The 23,381-nt window shown below is 38.0% G+C and overlaps 1 protein-coding gene across 4 annotated transcripts in view; it reads right to left on the bottom strand.

Moving 5' to 3' along the window:
- Positions 1-23,381, bottom strand: part of RAB3C (RAB3C, member RAS oncogene family) — a 368,220-nt gene that overhangs the window by 251,970 nt on the left and 92,869 nt on the right. For all 4 annotated transcript variants that reach the window (XM_053223209.1, XM_053223205.1, XM_027041571.2 and 1 more), the window contains one exon: positions 7,308-7,535. In XM_053223209.1, coding sequence (XP_053079184.1) covers positions 7,308-7,535 — 228 coding nt within the window. The remainder of the gene's footprint in view (positions 1-7,307; positions 7,536-23,381) is intronic.

Here is a 23,381-nt window from a genome sequence, read left to right as displayed (position 1 = left end):
CACCAGCTTCAGTGGTTCTCTTGAGGAACTCACCTGGGCAGAAAAGGGTGGTTCCTTATAAATAGATGAAAAAATGTGAACACCATCCTGAAATACATGTGTAGGGTGACTAGGTTAAATGAGCACCAAATGCAAAGATTACAGGTGGAAATATTTTCCAATTCCATTTTACTCAGACTCTTCTTTCTGCCCCTTCTTGATATGCACGTTCCCATCCGTGAAAACAGGCATTCCAGAAATGTACAGGAAGAAGCTAGTTGAATGTGTTCCAATCCATCCTGCTGTGTATATCTATGTGTTTTAAACACAGATAATGCACAACCCACTCATGCTGGTGGATAGTAAGTTAAAAGCAAAACAAGTGATTTCTTTCTGTAACTATAAATAATTTCTTAGAATAGGTAATCAAGAAATAGGAAAAAATATAGAGTAATTATATAGTGTGCAAAAGTACTTGCTAAGAATTAACATATGTAGGATTCTAGGTTGAATAACCTAAAGAGCTCAAAGAAATCACTTGGCCTTCCTGGACCTCATTTATATCACATGATCAAGTACACGTGGGCTTTGGACTCCGTGCCGTGCTGGGTATGCCGCCTCTAATATATCCTAGCTATGACCTTGAGAAAATTCCTTTATCTTTCCGATTCTCTGTTTCTGCATCTATAAAACAGGGCTAATAATACCACCTTTCCTCGTGGGAAAAAATAAATTCTAAAATGCATAAAGCATAAAGTGTTTCCTTTGTGGGTAAAACTGGGTTCAGTAAATGATGCTATTATCAGTCATACCATCAAATGAGGAGTTAAGCCAGAAAATGTGAAAGATCGTTTCCGGATCCAATTTTCTAGGTCTCCAAATGCTCAGACCAGGAAATGCACTGAGCCTATGGTAAGAGTATTTGAAATCACAAGAATTTGACTCAGTAGAATAAATGAAAGAAGCCACCCCTGGGGCTCCAAGACCCGCCTTCTTTATTAAACATGTGTTTCATGTTCTATATTCTCATGTGTTGACACCCAGGGCCTTGTGGACCCTGGAGGGACTGCCCTTCTCAGAGTTAGCCAACTCCTAGAGATATTAAACAACTTGCCAGCTCACTCTTCTGATGCAAAGGAACGAATCCAGAGCTCATACCATCAACCACCTCTCTTACTGGGCTCTAACACTTTGAGCCACTATCCACCTCCCTTAATCACTCCTGAGCCAGATAACCAGTGTCTCTGTATCCCCTGAGCAGACAGACATAGGGTCTGCTGAAATTATTCAAACTAGCAATCCGAAATCTGCTGTGCCCAGTCATTCCACAGAAACCACAACAGAGGCTCTTATCACACACCCCTAAGAACCTCCTAATGCACCCTGGTGATTCACCTCATTCCCCTTGTGCCTCCCTCCTCTAGCCCATGCGTCCTTCTCCTGGAAACCATGAGTATAAAAAACTATCTTCTGTTTGTTGTTAATGGCAGTTGTCTCCTGATCTGTTGGCCTGGCCATACTTCAATAATAATAAAACTTGTATTTTCAAACACTGTCTTCCTCCAGGCCTCCCCTAGGGAAGCAGGACTTAGGTCCCTCTCTGGGTTTACTAGTCCATCTCTTGCATTAGATTCTGACTAGTTCCTACCTGAAGACATGGTTACAATACGGGGATCAGAATCCCCTTTAGATGCATGTAGTCCAGCAGCACATACTTGACGAACAGATGGAACCTTTGAGAAAAGGAAAAGGTGCCCCTTAGGAAGAGCACAAGGCTCAGTAAGTGGAGAAGAGCCCCACTTGACCCTTTGGTGGGTGCCCTTGCACAGTATACAATGTGCATCTGTGTGTGGCAGCCCTGGACTCTGAACATGCTGAGAATCAATTTCCAATTAACTCAGCCTGGCCAGAGCTTCAGAAATGAAGGGAGGAGGAAGGGGAAAGAGAGAAAAAGGAAGGAGAAAGGCACAAGGAGTGACAAAAAGCAATGAAAACAGTAATGCCCTCTGCCTTCTGCCTACCTGGCTCCTGTCCATGTAAAACCTATATTACCCAATTAAGCTATGGCTCTTTCAAGTTAAGTCTTCCATTAGTTGGAGTCAACCCTGATTTTAGGACTTAAAAAATGCAGACCCAACTGAAAAAGGATATCCAGGTGCTTTCTTCAAGCAAAGGAAGTTGCTATTTATTCAGGGGAATCACACTGTCAAGTCTGGCTATCTACACAGTCTAATTGCAATAACTGTCAGCACATTCTGCTTTGCAAATTGCTATAAGCCTCAATGCTCTCATCCTAGTAATCTAGATACTAAAAATAAATATAGGTGATATTCTTCGCAATTGATGCTATTTTTTTCAGTCTTCTCATTGGGAAGGCATCCACTTTACACATCTTTTCTCAAAGCTAAACTATTTTTAAAATGAGAAGCAAAATAATATAGATCCCAGCTGTGAAATATTTTTCATTAAAGTGACAACCACACTAAATTTTTCCCCAATATATTCATAATAGCATTAAACAGACACATAAAAAATTGAAGAACCAGACCAAATACTTGGAATCTCTAAAATTTTGAAAATTTTTGATTTTAGAAGCATAAAAATGATAATAAAATGAAAATCCAGTAAGAAATATAAATTCAGTGAAGGATAAAGGGATTCATAAATATACTAATGGAATACAAAGTTGGTAAATAAGTACAAATGAACATTTCTCTAAACAAGTTTATTCCAATGCAGTAATGAACTTCCACAGAAAGGAGGTGTAACATGTCCATGAAGAAATGTCAGTGGTTTCTAGTAGCTGTTAAAACTCTTTATTTGCATGTGAATTGTTACAAATCCAGTAAGTAATCCATTTGTGGACTCAGAAACTCCGGATGCAACACCTGCAAAAAGCAAACCATCAAGAGGAAGGGGGGAGTCTTCCCAGACAGGCACTTCCTCCTGATATTTTAGAAATACTTGAAATCTGGCCTCAAGTTGGATGTCCCTGAGCCTGGTGGATTCCACCGACAATCAAGTAAACTTATCAGAGCGATCATAACACAGCAGTTACCTTGAGAATGAACTAGGTGTAGTAGCAATCAGACTAGCTCAACTAGCAGGAGACCTGCTCTGGTACTAATTGTAAGGTAAGGCCAAATATTTATCTTCTCTAAACACCTTGGTTTCCTAACCGAGAAACAGTCCTCTTAATGGACAGTTTAAAACTAATAAAGTAATCAGAATCATATCAACAACCTCAGCCTGTCCAGGTAAAGATATGGAACTTTCAGCCCTACCCCCCTGACCGTTCAGAGGGGAAAGGTGCTGCAGGCTGAGTTAATCACTAACTGCCAATGATTTAATTAATCATGACAATCATGCCTGTGTAATGGAAGCTCCATAAGTATCCTAAAGGATGAGGTTCAGAGAGCTTCTGGGTTGGTGAATACATCAACGGTCTAGGAGTATGACATGCCCAGAGAAGGCATGGAAACTGTACCTATCCTCCTGCCCTGAAACTGTCCTACTTTTCTCTTCTGTTTAGATGTTACTCAGTTCTATCCTTATAATAAACACATAATAGTAAGTAAACTGTCTTCCTGAGTTCTATAAGCTATCCTAACAAATTATCAACTCTGAGGAGTGGTGTAATGGCAACCCCCCCCCCATTTGGAGCCTGTATATCAGAAAAACAACAGACTTGTGATGGGTGTCTGAAGTAAGGGACAGCAGTCTTGCAGAACTGAGCCCTTTATATCTGGGGTCCAGGTAATTCCAGGTAGTAAACATCAGAAATGAATTAAATTGTTTGCAGCCAGGTGGTGTCCACAGAGTGTTGAAGGATTAACTGGTCTAGAAAACCCACACATTTGGTTTCAGAAGTGTTGTCAGTAAGATGATTGTGGACACCCTAATGAATTAGTTACAAATTAATGTAAGTACAGAAAAATATTATAAGCTGGGAAAAGTAGGTAATTGACTATTAAATACTAGGAGATGAAAAACTGTAAGTGCCAAATATATTCCCCCAAAAATGATTTATTAAAGTTGTTATATAACAACTAATAACAACTATGTTATTTAAAATTGTTAAATAACAACTATGCTATACTTACATGATAGCATCAAGCAAGGATCCCTAGAATTACTGTAGGTATACCTATTTTTAGGCACACCACCCTATTTCTCTTTATCCTATCCTCCTCTGCATGCCTCAATTCACTGAAATGGCCAAACTTTTTCAAAATTTTCTTTGACATCCCAGGATACATCATTTAAAATTGCCATCTCCAGAAAAACACCACCATATTCAAGAAAACTTCATAATTTTGTCAGCTTGGTAAAGGGGAATAGAAGCCCAAGCATTAGGCTCTGATAGACGTGTCCTGGAATCAGTAATTCATTACATATGATCTTGGCAAGCTACTAAACTTGCCCCACCTTCAAATTTCTCCAGTAAAATAAGAAGAAGAAGAAATGCAAAGTTGAATTGTTTCAGGAATTAGAGGTAAAGCATAGATAATGCCTGGCATATGGTGTGTGTTCAATAAATGCTAGCTATATATAATGCTTATGCAGTAGGTGTTTGCTTGTAAGAGTATATAACTACTCCATATTAATTTATTTTTCCAATTATACTATAAGTTCAATGAGCACAAAATCTTTTTATAGTACTTCTTTGGAATGTTTCACAGTCTAGTAGACCAGTTGGTATACAGTAGTGTAAAACCCATTTTCACACCTGTGAAATCACAGGTGCATTAAGAGCTCCTAATTTCCCTAAAGAGGAAGAGAAGAGACTGCTTTAGTTGCAAAGATAACAGTGGCCACCAAACCACAGTTGTGACTAAGGAGAGGGCAAGGGGAAGGATTCCTGAGTTGCTAACCCGTGAAGGAGTGTATCTGTATCCACAGAATGGGAGAATGGAAGCCCTGCAATGAAGTCCTGGGCTGGACTGGGCTGTGAAGAGAGTTGGAGGTTTGGGGAAAATGGTAGATTACGGAAGATTTGATACAAATTTAAAGAGAGTTATATGTGAGAGCTTTTTTGTTGTTGTTTTAATGTTTATTTATTTTTGAGAGTGGGGGGGAGGGGCAGAGAAAGAGGGGGAGCAGAGGATCTGAAGCAGGCTCTGCTGCGCTGACAGCAAGAAGCCTGATTTGGGGCTTGAACTCACAAACAAGGACATCATGACCTGAGCTGAAGTCAGATGGCCAACCGACTGAGCCACCCAGGCTCCCCTTTGTGAGAGCTTTTTGAGTGAAGTTATGGGAAGTGAGAAGTATGAGGAGATCTTTGAGGCAGCTCAAAGATCTGAGGCTTAAGTTAGCTCGGAGAACAACTTTCATCCAAATGTAAGACCTATACAGAAGTAACTTAATTTCAACCCCCAAGAAAAGTCAATGAATCAGCTCTGGCATCATTGTAGCATTGTGTACTTTGAAGAAAATATTTTTAAGTACGAAATACTTTATAATTCTCAAAATAATTTGTTATTTGAAATACATATTTTTTTACATTAAAAACAGATAATTATGTACCTCTACAAATCATTTCTGTCAAAAACCTAGATTGAGAAGTTACTAGAGATTATTAGATTGACTTAACACACGAAGTTGGCGTTTTACCTAAATGATCATGACAGCCATCTTTAAGCATCTGTAAGGTATAACGAGAAACTAGGAGCTGTCAGCCAAAGGAAGGACTGTTATTTTAGCAGCAGAAAAAAACATGATCAGCGAGTTGAGAGATGTGTGGTTACAAAATTAATTTAATTTTCAATTCACCAAATCTCTTCAGAGTTGAGGGACCTTTCTTAAGCCTGAACATGAGAGTCACAGTGATATGACAGTTGGTTGCTTAAAGCTCAAAAGGAAGAGAATGAACCAGGAACCAAATGTGAAGCAATGAACATAGCTCTTTCTATCTCCATAGACAGGGCTGTATATTTAAGTTCCAAAGAGGTACCCTCCCAACAAAAAGGTCTTTGAGGACTGGAAGAGTAGTGAAAGGTCCTCTGACAACTTTTCCAAGCTCTTACACCAGTTCTGTTTAGACTTGGATGACTCCTGAATTATAATAAGTAAAATAGTAAGCTGCCCAAAAGGATACCTGTCTGTGTGCATACCTACATCTTTAAAGTTACACCTAAGAACTTTAAGATACTTAAAGGTCACTCGGTTTATACCGATATTTTAATAAAGTGGTATTTATTTTTTAAAAAAAGGTTTATATTTTGCACTCTGGGATTTATCTTTCTTCCAGTTCTCCATATTTGAGGAGGGAGATTTATCATCAGTCCTACAGATTACCCCTGAGGCCAGTGCAAAATGGAGGTAGATATCAGAATTATCTCAGAGGAAGGTGGGAAACATCTCTTGGGAGGAAATACGTGTTTACAGCTCAAGTTAATTTGAGTGGCAGAGGCACAAATAAACAGGGAAAAGGGGCCAAAACACTGCAGAAATGCTCCACACCACTGTACCCATATATTCCATGATATACATAAAATGCTTACTCCACAAATCTCTTTTGGTGTCACTAACTTTTATTTCATTCTTATATTACCTTAAACCTGTTACCCACATACATTTTTCTTCTGCTTCTCACTTGCTATTGTCCTAATTTTATCCCAAAGATTTAAAGAAACTTTGATCTTCTGCAGGGGTGGGAAGAGGCAAAAAGCTACTCAAATGGTCTCAAAAGTTAGTGGGAAAACTTCTGCTTAGAGGAAAACCCTGTTTAAAGTAAATATTTTATTTCATTTGTTTTGTTTTGCTTGTGTGAATAAACATAACTCTTAGAGCTGAGAAAAGAAAGTCTGTAAAAGGTAAATAGACCATGTTCAAAGTTTTATGTGGGGCTTTATAAAGGTACCAAACTTAAGTTTTCTCTACATTTGGTCAATGACCTTTTCTTTACAATGCCCAGGACAAGATGGTCCCTATGATCTAAAAGGCTAGATTGACTTTGCCAACTTTGTGGATTACAAAAGTGGCATAGAGAGGGATTCACAGGCTTGTTCAGGGTCATACAGATCATGAAAGGCAGAGTCTAGCTTCTCATTGAGTGTTCCTTCAACCACCAACACAACATATATTTGGATTTTCTTTCTTCTGAAGACTCTAAGAAGCAACACTTCACAATAAGGCATAGTTTAGTCTCCATACCTTAAAGAGGCATCACTCTACTGTCTTTGAAACAGAATTTTCCAAGCAAAGAATCTAGAAATGGAGCCTGTGGACCCATGGGGACAGAACAAGGCAGAAAGTGTCTCTCTTTCATACATCTAGCTTCAATGTCATAGACTGAAGAACATTGTCATTTCAAAGTCACTTACCCAAATCTGAAGCTTGATTCTCTTTTCATTTTTGAATACAGTTTTTACTTTGAAATCGATCCCAACTGTGCTGACGAATGCAGATGTAAAGGAGTCATCCGCATAACGGAACAGGAAAGATGTTTTCCCCACACTGCTATTGCCAATGATGAGCAATTTGAACATGTAGTCAAAGTTCTGATCAGAGGAGTCTTTCTGGCCATACCTGGCATCTTGGGAAGAGGCCATCTGTGATTAAAAAAAAAAAATGAGGATCAGTCTTCCGTTTGATATGAAGCTAGCAGCACACTCATTATTGGCCTTGCCAGAAACAGATGTCAGACCACTCAGGAGACCAGATGAGAATGCTCCCCAGTTTTCCTCTGATGCTGGTATCCATGGCAATAATTCCCTGCTGTAAGACAGAACAGCAAATCTTACAGCTCTTTCCAGCTGTGTTGGTGTTTGTCACTGCTCAGCATTCAGAACCAATCAAAGACACCAAAGGAGACATCTAAGAGGGTTACATGAAAAGCAAAGATATGAGGAACCGGCCAGAGCATGTGGGCTCTGCAACTTTATAATCCCAGTGATGGACACACCAAAGTGGCTGAACAGCAGGATGTTTCTTACTGAATTATCTGAATTATTAGAGTCTCTCTTATTTCCTAAGAAAGTGCACCCACAGCATGTATCTATTTCATCTATTAACATCACATTAAATCAACATCCTAAAATAAATGGTAGTCCCTTTCAAATTAAAAATGGAGACAGCAAGGGGTGTCTGGGTGGCTCAGTCGGTTAAGTGTCTGACTTCGGGTCAGGCCACGATCTCACATCATGGTTTGTGGGTTTAAGCCCCGCATCAGGCTCTGTGCTGACAGCTCAAAGCCTGGAGCCTACTTTGGATTCTGCATCTCCCTCTCTCTCTACCCCTCCCCTGCTTGTGCTCTGTCTCTCTCTCTCAAAAGTAAATATTTAAAAAATGACAATGGCAAGTATTTATGGTTCAAGCACTGTGTGAGAAATTTACTGAGACCTCACAACAACCCAACGAAGTAGATTCATATGAAAATGAGAAAAATGACACTCAGAGCTGTGATCAGGTAATGTACTCAAATTCACGCAGGTATGAGTGTCAGAAGACCATTCAAGTCAGGTAATATAGCGACAGGGCTCATATTATTAAACTCTACCTTGTTTCTCAATGATGACTAGGGAAATATGCACACGTGCTCTAAAAGACAATGTAGGAAATATTTAATTATGAAATGCATCAATGAAGAATCCCAGCTGGGTTCATACCTTGGCTCTACCATTTCCTGGCTGTGTGACTTTGAGTCGGTTTATTATTTTAAAACGGTGTGCCTCGGTTCTTTCTCTTACTTGACATGGAAATAATTATCATCTAACTTGGAACACTTGTGAAATAATAGATGCTATATCTGGAAAGCAGATATGTGAAGCACCTAGTATAGCATAGACAACGATCTTTATGATTAATTATAAACGCTTTACACAGATGTGGATTTTTTCTCACTTTTTTGAGGACCATCTAAACAGCCATCAAAGCAGATGCTGCATGACTTCTAAACACCATTTGGCTCAATACAGAAAAGGAGTGTTTAGAACAGTAAACCTCACTGATTAGTGTACTTCCTTACATTTTCTGGTGCTTTGAATTCTTTGGCAATTGCTGTGCTGTCCAATATACCCCAATATGGTAGCCACTAAGCACAAATACCTGTTTATATTTAAATTAATTAAAATCAAATAAAATTTAAAATTCAGTTCCTGAGTCACACTACCCACATTTCAAATGCACAACAGTCACGGGTGGCCAGTAGCTATAGTATTGGACAGCACAGATATAGAGCATTGGCATAACTGCAGAAAATTCTATTGGATGGTGCTAGGCTAGGCAGACAGCCTTTTCTCATTTTCAACAAAATCTGATTAATAATAATCTGTCTCTTGGGGAAGGTGGCCAAGAGAGAAGCCTAGGAAGATAGGAGAATGCTTGGAACAGTAAAGAGCGCTCACCCTCATCTAAGACAACATTAGTTGTTGAAATCACATTCATGTGTTTATAAACAATTAAGGGAAAAGGGAAAAAAGGAGACGGTGAGATAACATATTCTCTTTCTACCGATATTTAGTGACAGTAATAGAACACAATTATATGTATAAGAATAAGGACAAAAAGAAAATCTGTATATATTATTAAATTTAAGGGCAGTAAAAATTTTGATGGCACTTCACACTTTCTTATTAAATATAAGCTTCAGCATTTGTCTTTTTAAGTCCATGCAACCACACCAATGTCTTCAATAATTACAACTTGCAATGAGTGTTTGCCAATATGCAAAACTGGGCCACTAAAACAGGCAGATATCATGATTTTCCTTTCTGGCCCAGCGGTCCACCTGCTAACGTAAACCTCCACCAACACAAGCAGCAAGACAAGAACAAAAATAGGATCATAACTCTGGACTATAAGTTCGAACAATGGTGTCTTCCTCTGATGACTTCTGAAGTCAGGAAACTGTTCCGTGTGGCACCCCCATTCCTGCAGACATTGTCCTTTCACCAATTAATACTAACCCCCCCTTATGGAAATGCTGAGGTTAGCCAAGCCCGCAAATGGTCTTTGTTAAGAAGATCTTTCTACCATCTTTTATATGAAGAAGTCCAGATGCTAGGTTCTTGGAGAAAAATGTTCAGCTATGTCACAGTCAGAAAACGGACACTACAACTTTCCTAGAGCTGCCCATACTCAGCCTGCTAGCCTACCATATAGTGTAATCTATCACTTGAAGGGGGTATCCAACTGAGTCCTGTGAATCTCTAGGATGCCTTACAGGAAAATGTGACAAAGAAAGCTGCTATCAATCCCAAGTCCTATTCCAAAACCTGCAGAAATATCAACATTATCAACATCAGCCTTTTAAAATGTAATTATAGAGATTTAGATGGAGAAAACCATCCTGGGGCTTTCTCTGATAAGAGAAAATGAAGAGGTTCAATTTCAAGAGCTGATATACCTTGTGGGGTCAGCAGCAAAGAAGGTGGTGGGAACACAGAGGGTGTCTATGATGCAGGAGGACAAAGCTGGTAAACAGGTAGGTGTATCCAGAGCCTCTAAAGGACTAATTAGAAGAGTTTCCTAACACACTATTCTTGAAGGTATTTTTTTTTACTATTTCCTGACTTATATCCCCAATAAGATTCACAAAGAGCCAAAAATATGTGCATTGGGAATGTATAGGTCTTACATTAAACCTCAGAATAATGAAGCAAATCCTGGCCCAGAGGATTAACAAAGAAATTTCCCTAATCTTGCTGAGAACAGATATGAAGTGGTTTGACAGCATATAAGTGTCAAAGGCACTCGTAGTCACTATGTCAACTTACTGACACTTCTAAATACTAAGTCATGTGAACATTTTCATAGTTTTCATGGGAAAATAGAGCTGTAATTTGAAAACATCAGTACACGTGAAGTAACTTTCCAGAAAGTAAATCAGATTTCATAAGAGATATAAAAGAGAACTCTTTAAATTGCATTCATCTTGAATTAATTAAAAAACAATCACCGAGTGGAAAGAATCTTTGAGGTAGTCCAACTTTCCACTCATTCCAAGAGTCCCTTCTGCTGGCATGTGAGCATCTCAGGTTAGTATTCTAGCTTGGCCCTTCACACAGAGTGACAAAAAGTTTAGGAGGTTATGAAGCACTATATTTCATTGCAGAACAACTGCAATTGTTATAAATTTCTTTCTTAGATTTAAGTCAAAATCTACTTCCCTATAGCTTTTTCTTATGTGGTCTAGACTCTGCCATATGTATGTATGTATGTATGTATGCATGCATTTGAGAGACAGAGATAGAGAGGATGCATGCGTACGTGCATGTGCAAACACAGCAGAGAGGGGAGGGACAAAGGAAGGGAGAGAGAGAATCTTAAGCATGCTCCATGCACACAGTGGAGTCCATGTGGGGCTCAATTTCAAGACAGTGAGATCATGACCTCACCCAAAATCAGAAGTCAGATGCTTAACCAACTGAACCACCCAGGCATCCCTAAATTTTGCCTTATAAATCAAGAGTTGACTCTTCTCCCATCTGAAAGAACTTCACGTGACTGAAGGAACAAATCACAGCTCCACAAGCTTTTCCTTGGATGATCCCTTTACTCCTTTCCCCTCACAAGACATGTCCAAAAAAATCCCATACATCCTGCTAGATTAAACTGACATCTCTTCAGATGTCAACGTCCCATGTGTGGCCCCCAAAATTGCTCACAATATTCCAGATACAGTAGTGCAGAGTAAAATGAGACTATCATATTTCATCACAATTGACTTAATAAAGTCTTCTCAAATGCTCAGGTCTTTTTTCACATTAACTGTAATAAACATAGGTCTCCCCTATCCCTATCCTTATCCCTATCCTATACTTGGGCAATTGATTTTTTTTTAATGGAAATGCTAACCTTTATATGTACCCTATTACATTTCCTCTTGTTCATTGTAATTTGCAATTCAATTCTGATAATTTTTATGTCCTTTCATCAAACATATTACTTATCCCTTCCAGATTTATTTCATTCCTAAGTCTGATCAGTATGCATTTGATTTATTCATTTAAGGCTCTGATCAAAATGCTAATCAGTTTGTAGACAAACAACAATAAACTTTTTACCCTGTTAAATATACATGAATCTGTAGATGAGATTTCTACAATACGTCAAGGAATTTGGCAAATTTAAAGCAAATTCTTAACCTCTGGGAGTTGGTGTCTTGAGAAACCAGTGTTGCCCTCCTAGGTATGCCTTGGTTCAACTGCAGGTGAACAGATCATGGATTTCATTGATGTGTCAGTTTTCATTTCACTTCTAGCTCCCCCAGAAGTCCTACTCACTAGGGACCAAACAGATTACCTCTGACTAACATGTGCAATCACAGCCCACTTCAGCATTTTCGACATTTGTTTTTCAAAATAAAGGGGAAAAGCAAATTATTTTCAGGGAGTCCCCCGGGCACTTAAGAATCTAAATTGTACTAAGCCACTTTGTGGATCTCATGAGAAACACAAAAAACAAGTCATTTTAAATTTACTGTGTTCCCACTACTACTACTGATAACAGCCTGAGGGGCAGTGGGAAGATGAAGGAGGATAAATTATACAGAAAAGGACATGTAGTTCTCTGAAACTGGAAGGATAAAAGCAAGGATGAGGCAGATGTATTTAAGGGCACAAATGCACAAAGTAGTTTCAAATCTCAATCACTGCTACCTGGCAAAAAAAGAAAAATAAGAAGAAGAGCTATTCCTGAGAGCTCTAAAGTCAAGACTAAAACTTGAAAACCAATAAGGAAAATATGAAAAGTTAAGATTCCCAAATGTCCGTCATCTGGTCCCCAGGTGGTTTCTCCTGGGGAAGGTCCCGGTCTGGGCACTTTGTCGCCTTCCCGTCTCTCTCTGAATGGACCAGAATTGTGATGTTCTAGGCAGTCTCTGGCCAGCAGTTTCTCCATGTGTGTGTCTGCTGCTGTTTGTTCTGGAAAGAGCCAGGTGAGAAGCAATAAAACACTGCTCATGCCACTGTGGACACAGCACCACTTAGCTGAGAAGATGCTGTCCAGGAAACTGGAAGCAGCCAAGGCACTGGATAATTCCAACACTAACCCCGGCTCTGAGGGAAAGGCCTGGAAAAGTAGGGCAGCATTCAGAAACTGCCTTGGTCTCTTTTCTTTGTCAGCAGGGAGTGAATTACTCTTTCACGGGACTCAGGGGAGAATGTGTATGATGGTATGCCAAATGATAGTAATGCTTCCAAGATGCAAATCACTGTGTATTTTAAAGGTACTGCTTAGGCTAAATTTCACAACACTCCTTTTAGCCCATTTCTGAATCTCTATCTCCTGCACAGCTTCTCTAGGAGAAGAGTATAACTTTCAGCTTATGTGCGGAAAGATGGTAAAATGATTGCAGTAACAGCCCTTATAGGCACTGTACTATATGCTCTATATATATTATCACACCTAATCCTGTTACTCCCCCAGGATTTCACTATTAGTACCCCCATATTAGACAAACTGTGTGTATTTAAAAAGGGCTTCTTTTCTCCCCTGCCAGAAGCATGAGGGGATTTTCTCTAATCCTCACTGTGAGAACTTGACAGGGGTTCTGAAGGCAAAATTCACAAAAGTGTGCCCCCCACTGGCCCCACCAAACTGCACCCACTAGAGGTTTTATCTCTTGGATTTGTCCACAGTGAGGCACCAGCAATCCACCAATTACAGCTCATGTTTTCCTACCTCAGTACTGGTTCCCATGAAGGTTTCTGTTCCAGGAATTTGTGATTCTCTTTATCAGGTTATCTGTCCCTCCAATCTAAGGGGAGCAATTTTCTCCGTGACTTCAATTCTCTGGTGAATCTAAGAGTTGGTCAGTTTTACTTTTTTTTTTTTTTTTTAGTTTTTTAATGTTATTTATTTTCGAGAGAGAGAGAGATAGCCCAAGAGGGGGAGGGGGCAGAGAGAGAAGGAGACAAATAATGTGAAGCAGGCTCCAGGCTCTGAGCTGTCAGCACACATGACCTGAGCTGAAGTCAGACACTTAACTCACTGAGCCACCGAGGCGCCCCAACTTTATTTTTCCTCATGTGAGGATTGCAGTGACAACTTCCAAGCTCCTTAGCTACAGGAGAAGAACCCAAAGTCATTATCCCCATTTTGAGGAAACTAAGTGTATTTGAGAGGAAATTTAAGTAGGAGGTCCTGGTATTCCAATAGGTTATCTTGATTTCTTTCAGTCTGTATACTGAGTCCTCATTACCTGGACCAAATGTATTCTTCAAGAGTTACAGATATATGGGTTCAGCTAGTTCACCCTTCTCTTCATCAAACTAACAAGCCTCCAATTTCTACCACAGAGGAGAATATTCGAAGAGGTAAGGACACTTCTCTTTGCTTCTAAAAAAATACATTCCTTTGTTGAACAAAGGCATGACTTCAATTTGATATATTTTTAAATTAATTATAATGGTTTTTGAATCTTCTAGGAAGTCTAGGTATGTATTGCTACAGTGTCGAGAAAAATGAAGTTTATCAAAGCATGTAAAAACTATTCCTACTAGTATCAAAGACCAGCGTTCTCCAGCCCATTCTCTACCTCAATCCTGGTGTAGTTACAGAGGGTTCCCAGAGGGAAAGAGAGCCTGTACAGAGGCCAGGTAGCAGCCCAGTAAAGGAGATGCCCAGGCCATAGAAGAATGGGAGCAAGGATTTCTGGGAAGAGAGAACCACAGGAGTGGGAGAGCTCTCCAGAGTCTTATGATGTAATCCTGACAGTTGCAAAGAAGCACAGCCCTGGTCCCAGCGGCTCCTGCACATCCTCACGGATGCTGAAGCCAGACAGTCATTAGTGCAGTCCTGATGAGCCCGGCTACTAGCAATTCATGCCTTATAAATCACAGCATGAAGGAAGGTTAGAAAACACGATTCTACTTCTTTTCTAGCAGTTCTGAAATTATGTGCATGCAGATGCATCTGTGAAAAGAAAACTATAGTCTTCATGCGATGTGAATATGGGTAAAGAGCACATACTCTGTGGTCAGGCTGTCTGAGAAGGAATCCCAGATTTTGCTACCTGCATAAACTTAGTCACGATTTTAAATTTTTTGTTATTTTTTTAAGTATACTAAGCTATAATTTCCTCACCTATGAAAGAGGAATTGTAGTAAGATCATCAAAGTAAAATTGTTGGCATGTGTTATATCCTTGATCAAACCCATTCACTTTCTTCTCCAACTCACATTGGCACTACTCTCTGAAAATGGGAATGGCCAATTTTATGAAATTTGCTTCCTCTCATTTCCTAACTTTAGAGGGCATGAGGTTTGACACCCAACACTTCCACTCTGTGGAGCTGCATAATTGCTGGGATAACATGTTACTCTTTCACTTAAAATATTATGACATGGAACCAATATACTCATCAAAATGCCTCTCAGGACAGAAGCTGAGACCCGAGCACAGACATAAGTGTTCTGTGGTCTAAAAGGCTGCAGGGAGGGGTATGCGGCCAATGGCCATATGCCCTGTGATATGACCTCTCCTGTGACATTGTGGCTGCCCAGGAACTTGTAGAGAATTCCTAAATTCATGAAACTCTTGGGTATGAATGAGCTTTTGTAGAAACTGGGAGAGACCTGAGTTTCATGTCTGCACTAATAAGGGGGCAGAATTCAAGTAATACATGGTATGAAAAGCATGAGAAAGAAGCTCCAGGAACTTGAATGATAGGGAAACTCTCCTCTTACGTGGCCTTGGAGTTGGTTTTAAGTGAAATTCACCCTAATTTCTGATATTAAATTTGGTAAATCACCAAAGCCCACAATATTATTATAAACACCAATACTGTAACATAACTTCAAGGTTGCTGAGAAACTAGATCTTCATTGTTACCAGCACATAAAAGAAACAGCAATTGTATAACCTGATAAAGTTGTCAGCTAACTCCACAGTGGTAATCATATTACAATACATAAATGTATCAAATCAACATGTTATATATCTTAAATTTATACAATGATACATTTAATTATATTTCAATAATAACAGTTTTTAAGTCACAATAGCATTATTTCAAGGTCAGAAATCATTAAAAGTTTCCATATATAAACATAAACATATATATATACATATAGATACATATAGATATAGATACAGGTATAGATATATATAGTACCTTACATACAATCTGGTTATCTCCATCTTTTCCCAAAAACCTTCTAAAACAATGACTAAAGGTTTTCATAAAAATAAAATTCCATATAGAAAAAGAGAAATAGAAAAGCAAGAGCAACAAAAGTTTGGGATTTGGAAGTGAATGACTAGACAGGAGGGATTCCTAGGCCTGCACAAAAAACCTTAATGTGGAGAACCTGAAATGGTCTTGGGAATGGAGATGGCAAGTGTCCTGATTATGGGGTGTGGCTACAGCGACCAGCTCTCCTAGTTTTCCCCAAACTGAGAGGTTTCATGGGACATTGCAGGGCTTTCAGTGCTAAAACCCAGAAAGCTGGGATGGTTGGTTACCTAGACTAGGGCATGCAAACAAGACAAATGGTTGAAAATCCAAGCCCCACATAGCCAAGAAACCATCTTCCCCATATGCAACTTTTTTTAAAAGAAAATTGAGTTTTAAATATTTTTAAAATCAGCAAATATTCTTGACATTCATATTTCCTATATGCAGATGGCAATCTGTCAATTTATACAAATTAAAGGGACTCTCTCTTAGCTATAAAATGTAGAGAACCACTTAAAACTTTTCTTACAGATATGGATAAAATACACATAAAGCTTTCTCATAATTTCTTGGTAGCAAGAAATAGCAGACGTGTTGTTCTCAAATACCTGTTCTCTCTAGTTGGATACATTTTCATTCAGGAACACAAAACGAGATTCTCACAGGATATACTAGATCCTAGATTTCCAAAACCGGGGAAATGTACCTGAATTCTGCAGAATCAAAATATTCAGTATCAGCCCAGGCATCTATAATTTTTAAAGTATCCCATATGATTATTTTGACCAGACAGTTTGGCATTCTTTGGATTAACAAATTTCCACATGGAAATCAGGGTAGGTGTCCATCGTCAAGGCCTCAGGGATATACAAAAGAGGAGACTGAGTAATCTGACATTTAGGCTGAGATCCAGAGGAAGTGGAAAATGGGATCCTAGCACTCTCTGCTGCTGTCTTCACCAGTTAGTAACCCCTTCTGCCAATAGTGACAACAGATCTCATCCCCATAATGTTGACTCTGCAAAGAAATTCCTATACTCTAGAAGGCCCAGTCTGCCCAGGTAAGCTGATTTCTGAGAAATCTGTTAATTATCTTAGCCCTGGTAAGAGCCAGAACCTTCTAAGGCCAGTGATGCTCACTGGGAACTCTCTGTCAGAGTATGAGGAAGAATGGCATCATAAGAAGCAGTAAGCAATTTTGCAGAGCAAATTGCAGAGCAGCTCTGATGAAGGTGGCCTTGACTTTCTCTATCAGTCATTTTAAAGAATAACACACAAGTGGACTTTACTTCCCCTAACTCCATAAGAAAGCACCTGACAGCTACAGGAGGCCAGTGTCCAAGTTGAAACCACAAGGTAAAGAATGTCTCTTGTAAGAGCACTTCTTCCTGAGAAGAAAATAAAATGTAAACAGAATAAATGAGTACTCTGTGGTATAGTGAAAAGACTCTTCTAAAAATACCTAGCAAAATACTCTAAACATTCCCACTGGGGGAAAAAAAGCCTAGGTCTTAATATTAATATATGTATTTCCTAAGGAATTTTTATCACCAAACATTTTTAAAACATCAACCATTTTAAAACTAATAAACATTTCAAAAACATTAAAAATGATTTTAACTAGGTAAACCTTGAAAAATACCTCCAGAGATTTGCTACAGATTCCTTCCAAATCCTAACATTTCTCTTCTCTTATTCCATTCATCAAGGTAGGTCATGTAGAGGGGCAAACACCCCATTGTACATGCACTCATGACACAAAGGAAATATCTGAACCATTCTTGGGAAGCTGGGTGGGTTATTATTTTATGTATTTGTGTTTCTATGTCATGCAGGTTCACCGATTAGAATGACTTCCCAAGCCCCTTTGCTAGTTACAATCATCCCTGCTTTTCATTCAAAAGCTACTGCTACTATTATTTGCTACAAAGGACAGGCCCATCCATGCACAGTTATAAAAGAGCATTCACATCCACGGGTGTACCGTGTTCCAGTTGTCCCTTTTCGTCAGTCCTACCACTCAAACAGGTGTTGAGTGAATTACAACATTCAAAAGAAAAACCATCTTTTATTGCTAACATCATAGATGAGTATCACGCGAGGGTCATATTTTGCCAATTGGTGCATGTATTCTCTCTTGAAGCTCTATAAAGCTGCTGCAGCTATGGCCATTTGAACAGAACTTATTCATCAGTGTTGGCTTGCAAATTTTTCTAATTGATGAGACTCAGACATGCATCTTAGCCACTGTATGACTAACAAATAACACTGTTGATGGGCTAAAGTTAGACTAAGAGCAGGCAGACTAACAATGAGAGGTTCAAGGCCTCAACTCTTTTTTATTTTTAACGTTTGTTTGTTTGTTTTCAGAAAGACAGAGAGAGAGAGAGAGAGAGCAAGCGAGGGAGGGGCAGCAAGAAAGGGACACAGAGAATTCAAAGCAGGCTCAGTACTGTCAGTACAGAGCCTAATGCGGGGCTCAAACTCACAAACCATGAGATCATGACCTGAGCTGAAATCAAGAGTCAGAGGCTCAACCAACAGAGCCAGCCAGGTGCCCCTCACTGCCTCACCTCTTAAAGTCACATAATGGTTTGGGTTCCCGGACATAAAAAGCTGAGGGTGTAGAAGCTAAGTGACAATGCTGCCAGGTTTTCCTCAGTCAGGAGGTCAAGTAGGCACAAAATAAAACTCTTAGGCTTGCTAGGTCAAAATTCCTAATATGGGATCCAATCCAATCCGCTTTTTGGAGAGCAGGGAACCTGCTCAGGGAACCCTGACCCTATCTTTTTAAGATTCTGTAAGCAAATGAAAACCTAGAACTTTCACTCTTATGGTTTCATCATTTAATGGATAGAAATATTTCACAACCCCCAAAAAACTGACATAATTCTGTAAACCAATCTGAAATGTGCTGGTATTTGAAAAGGCATTTTGCTTCTGCACAGTTGAAGCTATTAAGGAATATACTCATTGACAAAATAAAGCAATTGTTAAAATGATTTTATTTTTACAATTTTGCACTTTGTTCAAATTTTTGAAAGTGTCATAAAGCCCACAATTTTATTTTCAAGACACAAAGAAAAAAGTGCAGCATCACAATTGCAATGATGAATAGAAATATAAATGATAGAAATTAAAATGTAAACGTATTTATGGTTACATAAACAAATTATACAAAATACACAAAATAAATTTCCTTCATTTATATTTCATGCCAGTAATCTACAAGGAATAATTAAATCACTAATATTTTTATTTACATTTCTATCTCACCATTTCAATGAGCAGCTCACAGTGGTTTTTTTGTTTGTTTGTTTTTTGGGTTTTTTTTTTTTTTTTTTTTTTTTTTTTTGGTTTCTGGACCATACCAGAAATAAACCCTATTAAACCTTCCAATATCCAAACATGTCACCCCAAGAGCTTATATGTATCTTTTCTTGACAGTATGTTTCTATTGTAAAAGAAGGCAACACTGAGCCAAAAGTAACTGAAAGGAAGAGTGCCCCAAGGGTACCTCAAGGAGCTTATCAAAAGGTTACAGGCAGCAAAGGAGTTAGTGAAGATAAATCAACAGAAACTGTAACATTTAACAGAAAGAAAAAAATTAGCAGAGCTTCAGTGTATTGGGGAACACTGTCTAAAATCTAATATAGATGTTGAAGTCTCAGATGAAATATAGGGGGGGGGTTTCTAGGTGGCTCAGTTACTTAAGTGTCTGACTCTTGACTTCGGCTCAGGTCATGATCTCACAGTTCATAAGTTTAAGCCTTGTGTTGAGCTCTGCGCTGACAGTATGGAGCCTGCTTGGGATTCTCTGCCTCCCTCTCTCTGCCCCTTCCCTGCTCATGCTCTCTCTCCCTCTCTCTCAAAAATAAATAAACATTTGTGATGGGATGGAAAAATATTTGAAGATACAATACATAAATACTTTTAAAATTTGGTGAAAAACATGAACTTACATGCATTAGAACCACATTAAATCCCTAAGCTGGTTAAACATAAAGAAAACTACATCTAGGCAGACCATAGGCAAACTCTTCAAAGTTGAACAGAAAACAGAAAAAGGGACAAATACCATAATACAGTATTATGAAAAACAGCTGACTTCACATCATGATGGAGGTCAGCAGACAATGCAATAACTTAAAATACTGAAAGAAAAAAAATCAAAACTTTTATATGCAACAAAACTATCATTCAAAAATGAAGGCAAAATAAAAAGCATTGGCAGATAAACAAAAACTGAGGGAATCTGTTGTCAGCAGATCTGTACCACAAGAAATGCTAAAGGAAGTTGTATGGGCCGAAAGAAAATGACACCAGATAGAAACTCAGATCTACAGAAAAAGCACCAGGTAAGACAAATAAGTAGTGGGCAAACATAAAAACAGATACATATGTTTCTTTTGCATTCTTCCAATTAACAAAAATGCATACGATTGTTTAAAGCTAAAAATATAGAACTGTATTGAGGGCTTGTAACAAATGCAGATGTAACACATGACATGATTTCACAAAGAATGAGGTGAATGAAATTATATTATTGGAAAGTAACTATATTTTATGTGAAGTAATACAATACCAACTAGACTATATAACAAGTTGCAGACACGTATTACAATCCTTAGAATAAACACCAAAAAAAAATGCAAACATGCATAGTTGAAAAGCTAACACAAATTATACATGCATAATTAGTTTTCAACTGCTGCTATAATGGATATTTAAAACAATACCCAGTCATTATTTGAGTCAGAAGTCTGGACACAGTGTGACTCAGCTGGGTCCTCTGCTCACTCTGCTCAGGACTTACAAAGCCAAAATCAGCGCGTTGGCAGGGCTGGGTTCTTACCTAGAGGCTCTGAGGAAAATCCAACTTCCAAGCTCATTTAAGTTGTTGGCAGAACTCACTTGCTTGTGGTTGTAGGACTGAGACCTTTTTTTTTTTTTTTTTTTTGACATATAGACATCTTCACCTTCAAGCAACAAGCCTCATGCTTCAAATCTCTGACTGTCCCTGTGCCACATCTCTCTGACTACAGCCAGAGAAAGATCCCTGCTCTTAACAACTCATGTGATTAGACTGGACCCAGCTGATAATCCAAATTAATGTCCCTACTTTAAAGTGTATAACATCCATTACATCTGCAAAGTCCCTTTTGTTATGTAACATAATTTATTCATATGTTCCAGGGATTAGGCCATAGATAACTTTGGAAGGGGGATGGTAGCTAGTCTTCCTACCACAACACACGAAAGGGAGATAAATTACAGATGACAAATAGATAGAAGAGCTGAATGATAGAGATATTTGTATATATTTTGATAGTTGAAGTTGTTTAAAGATTTTTTTTCTGCAAAGTAAACTCTAGGTTCCAATAGCTTCATTTATGAACTCTATCAAACACTTTATGAATCAAAGTAGACCAATCTTAGATATCAAAATCATTCAGAACACGGGTGAAAAGAACACTTTTCAGCTTGTTTTATAAGGCCTGCATAATTCCAACATTATAACATCATAAAAGCATTACAAGAAAATTATACGCCAATATCTATCATTAAGTTAAACGCAAAAATCCCAAAAGAAATATTATCAAAATGAATCTAGCAATACATAGAAAAAACAATGCATCGTAGCTAACAGGGGTTTATCTAAGGAATGACAGATTAACTAAAAAAGTCAATCAATAGAATCCAACAAAATATAGGATCACCTATATCCTATCACTATATCAAGTGATCACCACAATAGATGCAAAAAAAATGTTTTGACAAAATTCAACACCCATTTAATGTTAAAAACAAATACTCTCAACAAATGAGGAATCAAAAGAAATTTTCTCAATATAATAAGGGTATCATACAAATAACAACAACATCAATAACAACAAAACAACTATAGCTGAGCTCATACTTAATGGTGAAAGATGGAAGGCTTCCCCCCTAAGAATGAGAACAAGATTGAGGAGGTCTGTTCATCATTTCTACTCAACATTGTATTGGATGGCCTACACTATGGAATGAGATAGGAAAAAAAAAAAAAAAAAAGGAGATCACTGGAAAGGAAGAACAGCCTTTATTTGTGAATGATGCTATTGTTTGTGTAGAAATTCTTAAGCAATCTAAAAGAAAAACCTACTAAAAATAAATAAATGCAGCAAGGTCTCAGGACATAGTCAAGATAAACAGATCAAAGGAAGTGTAGAGTCGAGATACATATATAGAAACCCCACCTATAATTAATAACCTATATTTCATCAAAATAAAAGCATATTCATCAAAAAACACTATTAAGTATTAAAGCTACAGACTGGCAGAAAATATTTTTAAATATATATTTTAATATATATTAATAAATTAAATATATATAAACATTTACATATATCTGGCAAATTTACATAAAGACCTGCAAGTAAATAATAAAACAACTCTCCATAAAGACCAAAAGGCTAAACAGACACTTATCAAAGGAAGATATACAAATGACCAGTAAACAGATGCAAATGTCCCCAAATCACTGGTCATCAGGAAAATGCAAATTCAAATCATAATGAGATACCACAAAACACTCATTAAAGTGGCCAAAATTAAAAAGACAATTGACACCATATGTTGTTGAGGATTGTAAAGCTACTGGAATGCTCACATACTGCTGATAAGAATGTAACATGGTACTACCATTTTAGCTAAAGATTTGACTTTTTTAAAGAGCTAAATGTACACTTACCCTTTATCCTACCAATTCTACTTCTAGCTATTTACCCAAAAGAAATGAAAGCATATTATTAGATAAGACTAATTTGATAATGTTCACAGCCTTAATCCTAATAGTCCCAAATTGGAAATTACCTCAAAATCCACCAACAGGAAAATGGATTTCAAAAGTTTGGTAGATTGATAACAAAAGTATAATATGCATCAAAAAAATGGAACGGTTATTGATATGTGCAACAACACAGATTAATCCCATACACATTGTATTAAGCAAAATAAGCCAGACTCAAGGGTAGATAGTGTATGTGCTACTATATGTTCATATTGTATGTTTCACAGAAGTACATGAAGTTCTAGAATAATGCAAACTAATTTATGATTTTAAAAAAAAGTCAAAGCTTTTTTTTGCCAGTGCATTAACAACAACAATAACAACAACAAAAAACACGAATGAAAGAACTTTTGGGGTTGATTGGAAATGTTCTATATCTTCATAGTGGTGTGTGTTACATAGATATATCCATTTATCAAAATTCATCAAATTGTTCATTTAAGAT

The sequence above is a fragment of the Acinonyx jubatus genome, chromosome A1 (assembly GCF_027475565.1).
Source record: "Acinonyx jubatus isolate Ajub_Pintada_27869175 chromosome A1, VMU_Ajub_asm_v1.0, whole genome shotgun sequence".
NCBI lineage: Eukaryota > Metazoa > Chordata > Mammalia > Carnivora > Felidae > Acinonyx > Acinonyx jubatus.
The sequence above is the reverse complement of the archived record's forward strand: the minus strand, read 5'-3'. Positions and strand labels throughout refer to the sequence as shown.